This window comes from Scomber japonicus, chromosome 12 (genome assembly GCF_027409825.1).
Source record: "Scomber japonicus isolate fScoJap1 chromosome 12, fScoJap1.pri, whole genome shotgun sequence".
Lineage (NCBI taxonomy): Eukaryota > Metazoa > Chordata > Actinopteri > Scombriformes > Scombridae > Scomber > Scomber japonicus.
The window spans coordinates 15,934,417-15,950,370 of NC_070589.1; the positions used below are offsets into that span (position 1 = coordinate 15,934,417).

At 42.1% G+C, this 15,954-nt stretch overlaps 2 protein-coding genes across 2 annotated transcripts; one reads left to right on the top strand and one right to left on the bottom strand.

The window, feature by feature from the left end:
* Positions 1 to 955: 955 nt before the first annotated feature.
* vwa5b2 (von Willebrand factor A domain containing 5B2) lies at positions 956 to 11,058 on the top strand. The gene is made up of 21 exons (XM_053330310.1): positions 956 to 1,094; positions 1,933 to 2,145; positions 2,941 to 3,166; positions 3,326 to 3,483; positions 3,661 to 3,792; positions 3,884 to 4,008; positions 4,134 to 4,310; positions 4,421 to 4,531; positions 5,203 to 5,405; positions 6,441 to 6,555; positions 6,730 to 6,915; positions 7,011 to 7,224; positions 7,306 to 7,643; positions 7,811 to 8,048; positions 8,137 to 8,475; positions 8,582 to 8,719; positions 8,895 to 9,023; positions 9,101 to 9,151; positions 9,608 to 9,719; positions 10,102 to 10,225; positions 10,306 to 11,058. The coding sequence occupies exons 1-21, from the start codon at positions 956 to 958 to the stop codon at positions 11,056 to 11,058; spliced, it is 4,221 nt and encodes a 1,406-aa protein (XP_053186285.1).
* A 472-nt stretch (positions 11,059 to 11,530) lies between these two features.
* Positions 11,531 to 15,877, bottom strand: alg3 (ALG3 alpha-1,3- mannosyltransferase). Its single transcript, XM_053330317.1, has 9 exons — positions 15,688 to 15,877; positions 14,795 to 14,894; positions 14,543 to 14,690; positions 14,145 to 14,305; positions 13,917 to 14,037; positions 13,617 to 13,822; positions 12,935 to 13,012; positions 12,607 to 12,750; positions 11,531 to 12,509 (listed from the first exon to the last, which is right to left on the bottom strand). Exons 1-9 carry the CDS (start codon positions 15,869 to 15,871, stop codon positions 12,329 to 12,331), a joined length of 1,323 nt encoding a protein of 440 aa, XP_053186292.1. The 5' UTR covers positions 15,872 to 15,877; the 3' UTR covers positions 11,531 to 12,328.
* Positions 15,878 to 15,954: the final 77 nt, after the last annotated feature.

Genomic DNA, 15,954 nt, shown 5'->3' on the forward strand with positions numbered 1-15,954 from the left:
CCATGAAGCATGGAGGTGGAAACATCATTCTTTGGGGATGCTTTTCTGCACAGGGGACAGGACGACTGCACCGTATTGAGGGGAGGATGGATGGGGCCATGTATCGCCAGATCTTGGCTAACAACCTCCTTCCCTCAGTAAGAGCATTGAAGATGGGTCGTGGCTGGGTCTTCCAGCATGACAACGACCTGAAACACACAGCCAGGGCAACTAAGGAGTGGCTCCGTAAGAAGCATCTCAAGGTCCTGGAGTGGCCTAGCCAGTCTCCAGACCTGAACAATAGAAAATCTTTGGAGGGAGCTGAAATTTATATTGCCCAGCAACAGCCCCGAAACCTGAAGGATCTGGAGAAGATCTGTATGGAGGAGTGGGCCAAAATCCCTGCTGCAGTGTGTGCAAACCTGGTCAAGAACTACAGGAAACATCTGACGTCTGTAATGGCAAACAACGGTTTCTGTACCAAATACTAAGTTCTGTTTTTCTGATGTATCAAATACTTATGTCATGCAATAAAATGCAAATGACTTACTAAATCATACTATGTGATTTTCTGGATTTTTATTTTAGATTCCATCTCTCACAATTGTAGAGTACCTGTGATAAAAATTACACACCTCTACATGCTTTGTAAGTGGGAAAACCTGCAAAATCGGCAGTGTATCAAATACTTATTCTCCCCACTGTATCTGAGGTACCAGGCAAGCATATATGAGCAGTAGCTATAGATGCTTTTAATCAATGCAGCAAAAATCTGAGCTAATTTAATCAAGTTTACTCATTTGGCGTAACACTTGATTTATAAAGATCATTGTCATTGCACACTGAATGGAAAATGAAAGAATTAAAATGCATACTCACATATTTCCCTTCCCGTCTGCTCAGACCATTTCCCTGGTCTGTGTACCTGTGTTCCCATGCAACCAGCAGAGTAGAGGCTTGTTGGTACCCTAAAAAGATGGTGGGACTAAGAAACCGCTCCACATGGGAACCATTGCTACTCAAGGCCTCATGCATCAAATCCTGTGCTAACGGCTGCTCCCTGGGCATCACTGCACACCTTACCTATGCCAACGCTGATATAGAATCTGTTGAAGGTGAGTGCTGGGTGCAAAGGGGATATATTCTTGTAAAACCAGTACATTTCTAGCAACTGCATTCACAATTAGTTTAGAAAGCCTCAACTACTTAGGGGCTGGAAAAATGACTTGACAAAACTGTTTTCTGCATCAAATGATGTTTGAAAAGATGGTGGTTATTCAGCAAAAACTCTAATTTAGCATAGCAAATGTATTGAACTTAGATTTACCACTATTAAATCTTGTCATTTCTTGACATCTGAGAGTAAATTCTTTAATGTGGACTACGTTACTAACCCAGCAAGAAACATTTTGTGAATCTTCATGTGATGGACCACAATAATTTTTTTCCGAGGGATGTTTAGAGATACAAAGATAGTAGTAAATATTTTAAAAATGTAACAGTAATATTCTGTGCCAAGAGGAGAATTTCTTTTGGAATAAAGTTTTATCTAAAACTGATGATTAGTTGAAAGAGAGTTTAATTATAATTTAGATTCAGATTTAATAATCCATCCATTTTATAATTATCCTAAATAACACGTTTGATTTAGGATAGTCTAAAGTATCAATCAATCTGAAGAAGGTGACTTGAATATTGCAGCATTTGCTTTCCTTTAGAAATCAGCTTTTTTCATTCAAGGGCCAGGTTGGTATTTTTCTTTGCTTTAAAGAAATGAGAATGACAACAGTATCTATTAAAATAACCAACAGTGAGTAGTCTATCATACCGTAGTCACAAGAAGAAATGTACAAGAGCTAAAATAAATAATAAAAAGCAATCCTAAAAAAACAACCTTAAAATATATACAATATATCTGCTGCACTTTTAAATACTGTTGATTCTTTTATCCAGGTGTGTTTGTGTACCCACTTGGGGAGAAGGAGGTTGTGGTGGGCTTTGAAGCTGTGATTGCGGGCCGGCTAGTAGGGGTGCAAATCCAGAACCGGGGGAAGCTGCAGGATTGCTGTTTGGATTGCACAGGATCTGGTTTTGAAGGCCACTGTGGAAATGGCCAGGAGTGGGGCTGCTGTGGGAGCTCCAACATGGACATGCAATGCACCAATGGTGAGTGATGCAGGGTGGAGGAATGCAGTGAAGGAGAAGATCTGAATTTAATGTGCACATAGATTTATTTGACATGATTTCTTAGGCTTTCACAAGTAATAAATTAAGTATGCATTTATGTCTAGCATTCACATTACCCATGCTTTTGGGGCTACACATTATTATCAATTAGCCCTCTAATAATAAAGCTCATCAGTAGATGAGTTGTAATGAACTTAATTCATTTACAGATACCACTACTGTGGTCTGCAGACACTTTACAAAACCCAAACCTGATGAGAACTATCTCAGCATCAACAAATGTATCAATATCTGTATACTAATGAAATACTTACTTGAAATGCCCATAAAACATGATACAATTAGCTTTGAGCTCAGAAAATAAATTGGGTAAGACTGAAGAGAAACATTTGTACTATACTGTAGTAATACCACAAATCATTTCATCCACTTAGGACTGTTGTCTGCAGTTGTAATGATCCATACTCAACATGAATACAAATATAGCTACAGCGTGTCCCTTCTCTGTCCTGTATTAGCCTCACTGAGGAAAGAAAGGACAGACAGAGGCGAATAGATTTGGCTGCCTGCCTAATGGTGAAATGGCGTTCACTTAGTACAAACATAAATCATCTTGAAGTGGATGGTATTTTATCGGAAACAGTGGTATCATGAACATGCAATAATTTTCCAACTGTAGCTCACAAAATAAGGAATTCTTTTGAAGTCATTGGTTATTTATAATTTAACGAAGGTGTGATTAACATGAGAGTACCTGCTGTATTTTATATCCAGGGCATCTAATCCTGGACGAAGACCTGGAAAGAACTACCTTCATCGTGGGTACAGGAGTCATTGGCCCCATGGATATAGTGTCCGTTGTCATAAGCACCACACTTGAGCTCCCCACTTTAGAAAATGGAGCGATACGCATTGTCTACCCAACATTGCTTACCCCGATTGTCACAGGCCAGATGTCGGCGAGTAGGAGTGAAAATGGGGGAAAATCAGAGGAGACTGGGTACAACACAATATTCATATCACAACTAACTAAAAATACTTTAAAATGTTTTATCTGTCTCACATGTAACACAATGTATGTAATTTAGACTAATGGCTAAATTGACTTGTTCAACATGTATTGGATTTCTCAAATAATCTACATTGCTATCCCCCTCAGACCAACCAGTTGTTTTGGTGCAACCTCAGGAAAACAAGACCGGGTCCTTGATTCAGAGCAGCAGTGTGCCCATGCCATCTTCACCAGTCCAGCTGCCAATTTAGCACCCTATGAACTCAACTTCCAGCTGCTGGTCAGGGGGGCCTGCCTACTGGCCGGTACTTCCTCTCCTCTCAAATCAGTTTGATTCAACCTGTGTGGGCAGTTTCATCAGGAAACAGAGAGGGCCTGAATCCAAACACAATCAGACCACCAAATCCATACGGAGTCAACAGTAAAAAGTAATCTCCTCTCTTTTTTTCCATTTTATTATCTTATCCTAAATCAATTCTTAGGACTGGAGAGCCCCACTCACGCCCTGAGGGCAGATGCAGACCCGAGTGCCCAAAGTGCCTCTGCCACCTACATCACCTTGGCTCAGGAGCATCCATATGACAGACACATAGAGATCATTCTGCACCTCAGTGGTGAGCAATTTCAAAACTATCTCCCCAAAATATTCTTCCTGTCATGCTATTTTTCAGATTTTTGACTTTCATTCAAACAACTTTGTCACAGAACCTCACAGCCCATTGGTCATTATAGAGAGAGGCAGGCTCTCCTTCAGCCAATATGAACAGCAGATCTGTTCCCGCCGTGATTTCATCCGCTGCACCCGCAAAGATTCTGAACCTGAGAGGAAGGTCGGTGGTATGCCACACTGCTTTATTACCTCCATTTGCCTTTGATATCTCATTCCCTTTGATATGCATTTATCCTTATCCTGAGCCCTAAAAGATAACATGTTGATGCTCCTCTCGGCTTGCAGCTGGAGTTTGTGAGGAAGCGGTATCACAAAGACATCCTGAACAGCCCCGTCTTGATGCTCAACTTTTGTCCTGACTTGCTGTGTGAACCTCTGGAGCTGAACAAAGCCACCAGAGAGCTGCTGTTCCTTGTTGACCGTAGTGGCAGTATGAGTGGAACCAACATCCGTCGTGTAAAGGTAAGTTGCAATAAAAAAACCAATGAAGAGGAGGTTAGTGTACATAAGTAAGGCTGTAATTGTGTGCATCAATGTTGCTCCATCCAGTCTATCTCTTCTTGTTTCTACAGGACGCCATGGTGGTAGCATTGAAGAGTGTCCCGTCCGGCACCATGCTCAACATTGTTGGCTTTGGCACCACCATCAAGCCCCTGTTCACCTCCAGCAGGCTCTGCACTGATGTTGGTTTACACATAATTTGAATCTACACTTAGATAGTTAAAGATCCCAGTGAAAGAAATGATATATTAAATACCAATAAAACAGAGTACATGGAGCATTTGCATCATGTTTCTTGAAAGTAGGTGTTTTTCAACCATGTAGGACAATCAGTTCTAGTTTCTCTGTTCTCTGTCCATCGTTAATCAGGCAATAGGTCAGGTTCTTGGGTTGCCTTAGTAGCAGAGTATCAGGTTTATCCAGACCAGGGGCTGCAAGGACAAACAGCCTTTGCACATTACTCCCGACCATATGGTGACCTTTCATGCATTTTCAGTAAGGAAGGAGATGTCCTTCCATCACCTTGTCAGGCGTGTTTGTTCACAGTGTGATTTGAGGTGGTTTTAAGGCAGGTGCTAATGTGTATGTATGTTTGCTCTCTCTTTATTAGAGAAGGTCTGATTCAATTCTTCTCTGCCCTCACAGGGTAATTGGGGCATCTGATATCAAACAGTGAATTTATCTTGACAACATAGATGATGTTTGCATAGGCGACATCATGCAGTGGGGCAGGTGTTGTTTTCTGATGCTTGCTTCCACTGTTGTGACCTTTGCTTTTTCTCACTCTCTCTCTCACCCTCTCTCTTTACCCCTACCTTATACATATATATACTGTATATATATATTTATACAGGTCACTCTAATGCAGGCATATGAGTATGTCCAGAGGATGAGAGCTGACATGCGAGGCACCAACCTGCTTGGGGCACTGTCCTGGGTGTACCAACAGCCTATGCAGCGCTCATATCCTCGCCAGGTCTTCATTGTCACAGACGGATCCATCAGCAATGTGGCCAAAGTGCTAGAACTGGTCCGCAGAAACACATGTTCTGGCAGGTATGGAGACAAAATGATCTATTACATATATAAATATATATATATATATACACACACACACAGGTTATACAGAAATGTCAGCAGGATGCCCAATATGAGGCAAAGACATACAAAATGTATAGCCTATTAATCTGAACAACAACAATTTATTCTTTAGCAGACATGTGGTAGGAAACATAGGAAGTATCACTGTTGGAAACAAGGAAGCATATAATGAGGTAATAAGTATAACACAAAAACAATATGGGGCAGGGAAGAGAGGAGGAGAGAAGGACAGAAGCTAACAGCCATCTTGAAGAAGTGAGACCAAAGCACTGTGAAAGGCAGTAAAGAAAGGGCTGAGGTAATTCTCAGTCCCGCCCAGTAATCCCGTTAAGTGCTCTCCTCTGCAATAAGAGTTACGGCCCTGTAGTTTTCCCTAGGCCCTTCAGCAATGCACAATAACTCCTTTAATCCCTCATCAGTATTCCCCTGTTGGACTGACTTTCTCCACTGTAATTTTGCTGCCCATGTACAAACTATCTACATGTTTCTTTTTTCTTTGTCACTCAAGTAATTCATTAACTTCAATAAATGTAAATGACAACAACTACAATCTATATCCATAGTCCCAAAATAGGATTTATTGTCTTGTTTTTACATCATTATCATTTTCTGTACTCTTATTCATCTCTATAAAAGGCTGAGATCACCCAAGATCTCAGCCTTTTCAATTATTGTCCCCCCTGCTCTTTTCAAACTCTCAATTAGCCAAATAGCTTGTGATCCCTCTGAGTGCCTAACTAACAGTTCTGTCTGTGTGATGACTCCAATTTTTTTCTATTTCCTGTGAACACAAGGAAGCCCATGTATGACATTAGGTTTTAAAAAGAGATGCTTATGTAAATCTTAGCTTCTGCAAAAGACAGGTGCTCAGATGGTAAAACCAAATGACAAAAAGACATATACTGCACAGTATGTATAGCGTATAGCATCAAGAACCACTGAGAAATAATAGAAGATAATACACATGATAACATCTATACACCTCTGCAGATGCTTTGGCCTGGGCCTGGGTCCCCGAGCCTGCAGACGACTCCTGCAGGGCGTTGCCAAACTGACAGGAGGTACGACAGAGTTCTTGGATGATGAGGAGAGACTCCAGCCCAAGGTCAGCAGCACTGCAGCAATGCCACCTATTGGAGAAAATAAGATCTGCAGAACAATTATAGGCATAAATTTACTTTGAATGATGAAAACATAAAGCAGTTACTTGTCACTAGTGTTTGTATAAACTCATTTTAAATTTAAATTTTAAAATATTGTGACTAATCTTACTCTCCAGTTAATCAAGTCCCTGAAAAAGGCCTTTGAACCTGTACTGACTGATGTACGGATTGACTGGTACCTCCCTGAAAACATGGAGGCTCTTCTTTCACCCAATGAAATCCCTCCGCTCTACCCTGGGAATCGCCTCATTGGATACTGTACTCTGTTTGATATGACACATTTCAAAACCAAAAAGGCAGAGGTAAACTTCAGTGTATTCATTAAGTAAACCTCATTGTATGTGTGCTTGTGTCTGCAGAGAGAAATAAAACACATTTTTTTACACATTTCTTTTAGTCTCAAGGACAAGGCTATAAAAGTGTACATCGTGGCTCCACGGGTTCTGATTTTTGCCAGTCAAATGATGAACTTTCACCACCTACCTCTGAGCTAATGCCGGTGGTGACGTGTGCAGATGGCACCGACTTAGAGGAGGCACTGAGAGAGATCTCCAGAGAAATCTCCTCTGAGTTCTCCTGTGCCAGAGACACAGACCCTGGCACCAGTCCAGGTCAGTCGGTCATTAATGGAAGACTTACATTAGCAACACCTCATACCACAGTGGTTAATACTTGGCGTTTGTCCACTTTAGGTGTGGAGCTAGACTGGTCCAGTGATGTGAGGAGGAGGATCCAGGAGAGCTCTTACATCCAGGAGCAGTATGTCCTTACTCGTTGCTCCCTCAGTAGTGAGCGGAGTCTACAAACTCAGTCCCACTCGCACATACATGCCTCGTCAAACTCTGACTCTGCAGGCGGGGCCTTTCTGACTGACCCGCACTCCTCTGGTTCAGTGCTGGATACAGGGTCTTTACCCCAAGGCCTTGAGAAGATGCCCCCTCCAGAACAGAGATCATCCCTGTCTCGTTGGGCAGACTCATCATGGCAACAAAACCTCTCGGCTGAAGCCCCTGGTAACGGGGCAAAAAAGGTACAATTAATGATAACAGTCTGATAACATTCCTGCAGATGAACACTGTGAGAGAAATTTTCAGAGTTCTTTAGGAGTTCCTTACAGAGTAACTATCAAATGTTCACAGATGCTGTTTGTTGTTTGTCTGCCTACCTTTTGTTTGATTTCCCTTCTTGTACAACCAGCATGGGCGTCTGGATGGAGGTGAGGAATCTCGTAGGAGACAAAAGGCCCTGGCTCGTTCAACCATGGCAGCGCGAAGTTTCTCGTCCCCCCAGGGTGAGCTGGAGATGCATCGCCTGAGGAGAGCTCTGGAGAGGGTCTCCTTTGACCAAGCGCTGGGAGGGAGGCTGGATGAAAGTGATGGAGAGATGAAGCCCCCATCAAGAGGGACCCTGTCCTGCAGAAGCCTGACTGACTCCAGTAAGCTATTGTTGAGAAAAGCATTATTGTCTGTCCTGTTTTCACTCCATCCAATTACAGTCCCTCTATTTCTTAATCTGACCATCAGATGGACTCCTGTTCCCTGCCTCTCCTATGGATTGGGACAGCTTCACAGACCCAGAGTATCTCTTCACTGCCGTACCCCAAGAAGATCCCGCACCGGGTCAGTGCCGCTCGCTCATTCATGGCCTGCTGAGTGGCAGGCCTGTGTCCTGGGAGGTCTCTGTGGACCTAGAGCACCTCTGGATCCCTGAGGGCCAGGAGACAACAGTGGCTGAAGGATGTGGGGGAGGAGGGGAAGTTGGAGGAGGAGAATCATGGGATGAGATCATTCACCAGCTGACTGCTCGGTCAGTTATAAGAGACTTTGAGAAAATGGCAGAGAAGGAGAACGATATTGGACACGGTGAGGTGTAACTGCTTCAAACATGATTGATTTAAGTTATCTTAAGCAATATAAATACTGTATACCTCTTAAAATGTACTTGATGTTGCTTTTGATGGTGTCTTAGGTTCAGCTAAGCGATACCGTGTGAAGGCTATCCAGACCAGTAAGCATTGTAACATCATCTGCATGTACACTGCCTTCACTACTACTGACAGCAACCCCAACAAAGGCTTGCCAGATGGCATGAACATCCAAACTACAGGTGTTCATAATACTAAACTACATCCCACATCCCACTGTAGCATCCAGTGTCTAAAATATGTGCACAGATTTAATTCCATTTATGGCATGGGTAAACCTATGTGGATTAAGTTACTGTTTTAAAACACGTTTTTCTGTATTTATGCTGTGTGTGTGTGTTTGTGTGTTGTGCATAGGGATGCAATTGGGGAACAGGCGGAGCTCCCAGTCCGGTAGCCGCAGGCAGAGGGCCTATTCTGTGGGTCTGGGCAGACGGCGCACCAGTCGAGACAGCGAAGAGGTTGAGGACAGCTGGAAATCTACAGGTAGACAGACTGACTAATGCCAACACCCACTTCTGTTGTCAAGACTTTAGGTCATCAACAATCTTTGTATCTCTCAGACAGAGATGACACTCCTGCCTCACCCTGTAGCCTAACATCCTGGGACTCTAGTAAGTACTGCTGTCCACTCGCTCAGTGAAAACACTCTAGTGTCAGTGTAGTCTCAAGGTTAGGTTTCTTACCAGACTGACGGTTCATAATTGAAGGTGAGTCTGTATAGAAGGATAAAAAATGCAGAACTGCTCTCATCTGACTTCATTATAAACACCAATAAACCCTGTGGTAGTTTTAAAAGTATTTATTCACCCAAATTACAAAAAAACCCCAAACCAAAACATATTTTCTTCCTCTACCACTGTTGGTACTCTGGATAATCCAAATAACACACTTTAAATATCTTCGGAAACAGTTCCACTGAAAATTGTATACAGCAAGGTGTGTCACTAAGGTATTATTTTTTCTATTTTGGGTAAAATGAGGCTTTAAACACAGTTAGGAAACCTCACTTTACCCCTGTGCTGATGAAACAATAATGTTTGATGTTTTATTCCACACTGCTATCTCAGGTGTAGGAGGCAGCGCCTACTCTGCTACTGCCTCAGCAATAACCAGCTCCGCATGCACTCGATCACATCGGTCTATAGAGAGCAAGTCGATGGAGAGCTTCTTTAGCACCAGGTGAGACTGACGTATCAATATAAAAGATTTCTAGTCAAACATAACTGGTAACTGTGACATAACAATGTGAAGGCAATTGCCAAAAAAACCCAAAATAAAACAAAAGACTAAATAGAAAAGGTCTTAAACCTCTTAAATAACTAAATTACCCCTAAGAACCTGCAATATAGGTGGGTCCTATTAGGCCATAGCAGAACTTGTGTCTATCATACCCCATTAGAATAGTTACATTTTGTATTAATCATTTTCAAGACTGTTCCCCTGATTTATTGTTTAATTTATTTATTAATATTTTTTTCATGGCCTGCAATGTGGGCATTATTATTAATATACTGTATATATTTATTCAAAACCCACCAAAACCCTTTTGAATATATTCCAGGTTCCCACTTGGCAGACTCAGGTCCTCTATTTCATCAGGAAAGCAGGTTCCTCTGAAGTCCCACTGTCTGTCTGCAGAGACTGAAAAACAACCTGAAACTGAAGCTCCAGACTACCTGCCCCTGGTGAGCTGTGAAGACACAACATACACATTAATCTAGCAAGCATGTGTTAATTAATTCACATATCCACGGTGTCTCCTCAGGTGCATCTACAGCTGGCGTCAGGAGCTTTTCTTCTGACAGAGATCTACTCCGACTGTGTCCAGATCTCCTTGGACCGCCTGAAGAGGGCTTCACCCTACAGCCTCCACCGCCGCAGCCTCAGTCCGCCCTTCCGCTGCATATCTCCCAGTGCTCCATCTTTATCCTCCTCTGCCAAACCTCCCACTAGTCACCATGTTACCTTTTCTCCTTCTGCCTGCTCCCTTGCCAAACCAGCCGCACCTCCTTTTCACCACACTCCAGATGACACCCCCTTGATGCTGGAACCGAGGCTCCGCCGAAGACACCTCTCTGACCGAGACCCCATCACCTCACCCCCTGACCTCCCCAGCTCTGAAGAAGGTTCCCTAGAGCTATCTGTTGGCCACTCTCAGAGCCAGAGCCACGGCCAGGCAGATAGTGGCCGTGGATCGGAGACAGATGTATGTGAAGGATCTTTGGCAGAGCCTGCTGACCTCCAGGGGAGCAGCCACTCAGCTCAAGAGGACCTGGAGGGTTCAAGCTGGGCCACAGCTGTGGCTCTAGCCTGGCTCGAGCACCGTTGTGCCGGATACTTTATGGAGTGGGAGCTGGTGGCAGCAAAAGCAGACTTCTGGCTGCGATGTCAGGAGCTTCCTGAGGGAGTGGACCTGGCAGGGTTGAAAGGAGCTGCCAGACAGCTGTTCATGCTGCTGCGCCACTGGGATGAGAACATCAAACTGAACATGCTGTGTTATAACCCCAATAATATGTGAGACAACAATCTCTGAGGAAACTGAGCCAGATCTGATTAGCATATTGACTTCTTACTAGTAAATCCTGTATTTTATCTGCAGGGTCAACTAATGTCACAACCCAGTGCCAAGTTCATTCTATTATTAAGTTGCACATTACAAAATCTTTGATGTAAGACTTTATATTTATGTGACAAAAATACCCATTACATAACATAGACCAAGTGGCCTTTTATTATAAGTATGTTTTATGCAATCACAAGAATGCCTTGACCACCTGAATGAGCTTTTTGTAGTATAGGTTTTTAGCTTGCTTTTGCCAAATGTATAATCACAGTCAGTGAAATAACAATTAATGATTTTGCTGATTATTTGATAAACTAATCAAAGATTACTTTAAATAATGGAATTAATGTGGGGGAAAATAAAAAATAATGTTGGAATTCAGCCATTTGTTGTAATGTGCATGCAAGAAAAAGAAACACATAAAAGGTTAAGTGGCATCTATATTTAATATAAAATGTCAAACTTTCACAGTTTGACTCAACTGCATATTTTTCACATTAAATCTACTCATGTGCTGATGAGTGGTGTAAGCCACTCAGAACAGAGGATGAATCAATGACATAACAAACCAGACAGACAAATAGCTATGATTGTCTATAGCTTAGTTTTACTTGTTTGTGGAAGAGTTTTGGCTTCGTACTGGAGAATACTGCATTTATTGTGGCAAGTGGAAATGCCACAAGCTTCTTTCTGAAACACACTTAATTTAAAACTTTGGGATATTAGGGACATTCATCAATATACTCTTTTCGTAGAGCACGTAAGTACATCATCATTTGGACGCCAGTGTATGACAGTTTTGGATAATATCAAACAAGGAAAATTGATTTGGCTGGATGAATCATGAGCAGAGGGCAGTTTTAACTTAAATAGAAATAAAGTCTATGTAACAATTTCTATCGAAACTAGCAAACATTCAAAATGTTCTCTCAGCACTGTACTACACTCTTCCTATTATGTATCTGAAAACCAATAACCTGAGAATCCATATATTTCCTTTCTCTTGATCTCTTCAAGGGACATGCCATGTAAGTGTTCACCCACATGCTAAATTCCTTCTCTTGCACTGAGCGGTGATGAGAAGCATCAAATGGCTCCTTTTATTCACTTAAAAACAGTGTATCCCAGTGATCTCCCTCTGCGCCGGTGTTGCGGGATCAAAGGATGGAGGCTGTTTGGCAGCCGATTAGACCGAATACAATGTACGGCCTACTCAGGCTGTGGCTCACTGGCGTTTGTCCTTGACAGGTGCATCTCCTTGTGTTTCAGCAGGTGCTGAAAGCAGGGGTGGAGCCAGCCACAGACAGAGGAGGATGATAAGGTGACAGACATGAAGGGCGGCTGAGCTGCTATTAGTAGAGGGGTAGGTGTTCCACGATAGCTCGATAAGACCCAGAATCAGTACCCTGAACACAAGGACAAAACAGTACAGTATTAATATGTGATGGAATTAAAATTAATCAAAAGTGGAACTTGTAGTCTACTATTCAGCTTTCCTCTCACCTGAGCAGGTGTGCCAGCTTTTTGACTCCCCCACTCCAGAGCAGGTAAGGCAGTGTGTGGAAGTACCAGACATAAAATTGGTAGTGCAACGAACGACTGAAGCACATGCCAATGAAGTTAGAAGTAAATAGAATCAGCACAATCTGTGACTGTCCATTAAGGTCTCATGTGAAAGCCAGAGAATACCAAAAAAATATTCATTTACTTCCTGACAAATATCCTGCAGGTATATTTAGCTCATTTATATTTGACACCAAGCAGTAACTGTAACTGTTCAGACTGAAGCTGATCAACATCAGTAGGTAGATTCAAGTGAAACAAAAGGATATGATCCACAGTGTTTTTCTGAGCAGGAACTGTCCTCTTGCTTGGTTCCCTCAGGATTTCGAGGATGTTTTCTCCGGGTCTAAATAGAAAAAAAAAGAGTAACATTTCATTTTTAAAAAGTGTTACTTCAAGGTGAATGACTAAAATGTAAACAATGAAGCAGATGTCCTGTGATTCATTACATATATATATGTAAATGTTCCTCAGATCATATTTTGTGATAAAGTATTCACTGGCTTAGTGCCAACTAAAATGCTCATTTAAATGACACGTGTTGGGATGATTAAGTGAAGTTTACCCTTCAATCACTGATAAAGACTAAAAAGAACTAAATCTGACTAAAATGTTCAAGAGGCTAGGCCCTTTTTGTTTTACACTTGTATGTGTGTGTATTGAATGTTTACCCTCTGGGGTAAACAATCAATACTCATGCATTACTGCAGCAATACTGTGCTAAAACATCCTAAATCACTGCAGGGAAAAATTCCTTGACCGTAACAGCCCTCATTGTTGTTGTGGTTATACTTTATCTAAAAATCTGGAAACCCTGCACCAGAGCCCATCATCCATCCTGTAGTGTGTGGTAGAACAAAAACGGGTACAATTTCAACCCCAGATTTGCTCCCGCTCATCTCCAACTATAATATCAACAGCGACCTTGACGCAGCCAAAGTCTGGCTCACCTCTTCCATCGGCGGAGGGCAAAGAGGAGCAGGGTGAGTAGGTGGACTGACAGCAGGAGCAAATGGAAGTAGCGATTTAAGAAGAGCCACTCTGGTAGGAAGCGCCAGTTGACTGTCCACTTGAACATAAACTGACGTCCAAGATCAAAGGCCCGACTCATGTAACCAACAGGATTCTCCAGGAGGAAAGGCAGACCAAGCAGTAGCTGTGGTATAGAGACAGATGAATTTAAAGATAAAGCTTGGCAATCCTGAACCATGCCCAAAAATATTTTTTATATGCCAGTAGGCATCATTTACCTGTATGCCTGCACACAGAGAAAGTTTCGGGATTGTCCTGATGAGACCAAACTCAGTCAGGAGGAGGAAAAGTAGCCCAGGGGCAAAAAGAAGGACGTTCATTTTCACCGATACTGCTAAACTGTCAGAAAGAGAAAAAGACTTAATTGTTATTTCTTCATGTCACAGATAGCACAAAACCCTAACCCCAAACATGACATCTGCATACATATACCAGTCAACACTTGCCTGTAAAGTCCACAGCCCAGGGTCCAGTGTCCATCCATGAAGAGGTTGATAGCCGCAAACAGCAGCATCATGGCAACTGGATCATTAAAGAGTCGCAAGACAAAGATGGAGTGGATCCGATAGGAGGCACAACACACAAAGAAAAACACGTAGGGAGGAACCTGGAAACATTTTAGGAAGTTAACATAGTTAGAGAAATTAGGTCAATCGATACCTAATATCATATATTGTGCACACAAATATATCTAACTTTAAAAGCAAAAAAAAATTGTATATAGTTCTTTTTCCATTTTTCTTTTATAGTTTTTAAAAAATAAAACACTGCTGATCGGTGGTATATTGTTACCAATTCATAATGTTGTGTAATAAAAAGGCATTTCACCCAACTACAGACTGACCTTCTTAGTGCGATAGTATATTCTGAAGACCAACAGCAGTGTGATGAGGTAGAAAACAGCAAAAATGTACTGGCCCAGACGGATGTTCACCCCATGACTGGTGATGTAGTATAGAGCTGTGAAGATGTAGACAAAGCCAGCCGGGTACCTGCAACAAAAAGGTGCCACTTTATCCTGCAGTTCTGGCACTTAAATTTGTGTCTAAGTATTATACAGAGACACGAACACCAACTGTAGGCTACTGAAACTCACACCAAGGGGCCCGTGTCTCCTTTAAGCTGGGTGTAGTCATAGGTGCCGTTGATGACCCCCTCCACTTCATCCATGTAGGCTTTCCAGTCTATCTCAGTGTCTGCAGTACAGGACATAAATAAATAATCCTACATGGTGAGGAAGTTGATTTTGGAAATTTCACGTCAGTACTCTTATTTCATTATCAATATTAGAGCTGCAATAATCGGCCAATTAATTGGGTAGTTATTAGTTAACTTATTAATAAGTTTCCTGATCTTTTTCTATGCATGAAAAGGACAAAAACCCAACACAAATTCTCACCAAGGCGATTTATTTTATATCAAACTGACTATTAACACTCAATACCCCCAATCTCAACCCCCGCCCGCCCCTCTTCTTGTCATATTTATATCGTTGAACCTACGGGGCTTTTTTTACGGTTTGTTGGACAACTCAATAAAATTCAAAATCTCTCATTGGACTTTTTTTCCACAATATTTCTGGACTGGATAATTAATCGTATATAAAGTGGAATTCATAGCTAAATTAATATTAATAACCCCAACAGCCCTGAAATAGATGGAGGATTAAAATAGCCATTGATAGATTACATAAACTGCCTGAAATACTATTGGTGATGTTACAGTGAGAAGTTATTTCCCTGCCTCTGAAGATATACAGTGGCGTTATTAATCATTCAACCTTTAGCGAAATAAAACATTGGGACTAACAGCTGATGAAAGTTATGAATGAACAAATGACTGTAAGTTACGACATGCAAGGGCAGTAAATTCCTTTGACAGGTGGCTGGAACTTAAAGGGGTTGGCTAACGCTAGCCACTTAGCGTTCAAAGGCGTTCAGATAAAAGAGGAAACACCGTAGCATGCTAACTAGCCATGCAGCTACTTACACGCTACTTTCTGTATCACCCACACATTGATCAAGATTTCCAGCAACCACAACACTGAAACGACCAGTAATGTGTATTCCGTCTTAAACAGGACCAAATGTTTGTCCTGCCACAGTGTGTGAAGCGTCCCCCAAAGAGGAGACGGGGAGCCGGGAGGTTTTTTCCGCAATACTCCTCCTGCCATCTCGGCGGCTTCGGCGACGTGGAGAGAGGCCTCAATGCGCATGCGATATTGTATTACGTCACGTGACAAAAATATTCAAAGCC

Excerpts from the sequence above, each read along its gene's own strand:
- vwa5b2 (XM_053330310.1), top strand. The coding sequence starts at position 956 with ATGGTGGGACTAAGAAACCGCTCCACATGGGAACCATTGCTACTCAAG. Across the intron at positions 1,095-1,932 it reads TGATATAGAATCTGTTGAAG|GTGTGTTTGTGTACCCACTT; the intron begins GTGAGTGCTGGG and ends TCTTTTATCCAG. Across the intron at positions 9,024-9,100 it reads GGACAGCTGGAAATCTACAG|ACAGAGATGACACTCCTGCC; the intron begins GTAGACAGACTG and ends TGTATCTCTCAG.
- alg3 (XM_053330317.1), bottom strand. The coding sequence starts at position 15,871 with ATGGCAGGAGGAGTATTGCGGAAAAAACCTCCCGGCTCCCCGTCTCCT. Across the intron at positions 13,013-13,616 it reads GCCCTCCGCCGATGGAAGAG|ACCCGGAGAAAACATCCTCG; the intron begins GTGAGCCAGACT and ends TTTTCTATTTAG. Across the intron at positions 12,510-12,606 it reads AAGCTGGCACACCTGCTCAG|GGTACTGATTCTGGGTCTTA; the intron begins GTGAGAGGAAAG and ends CCTTGTGTTCAG.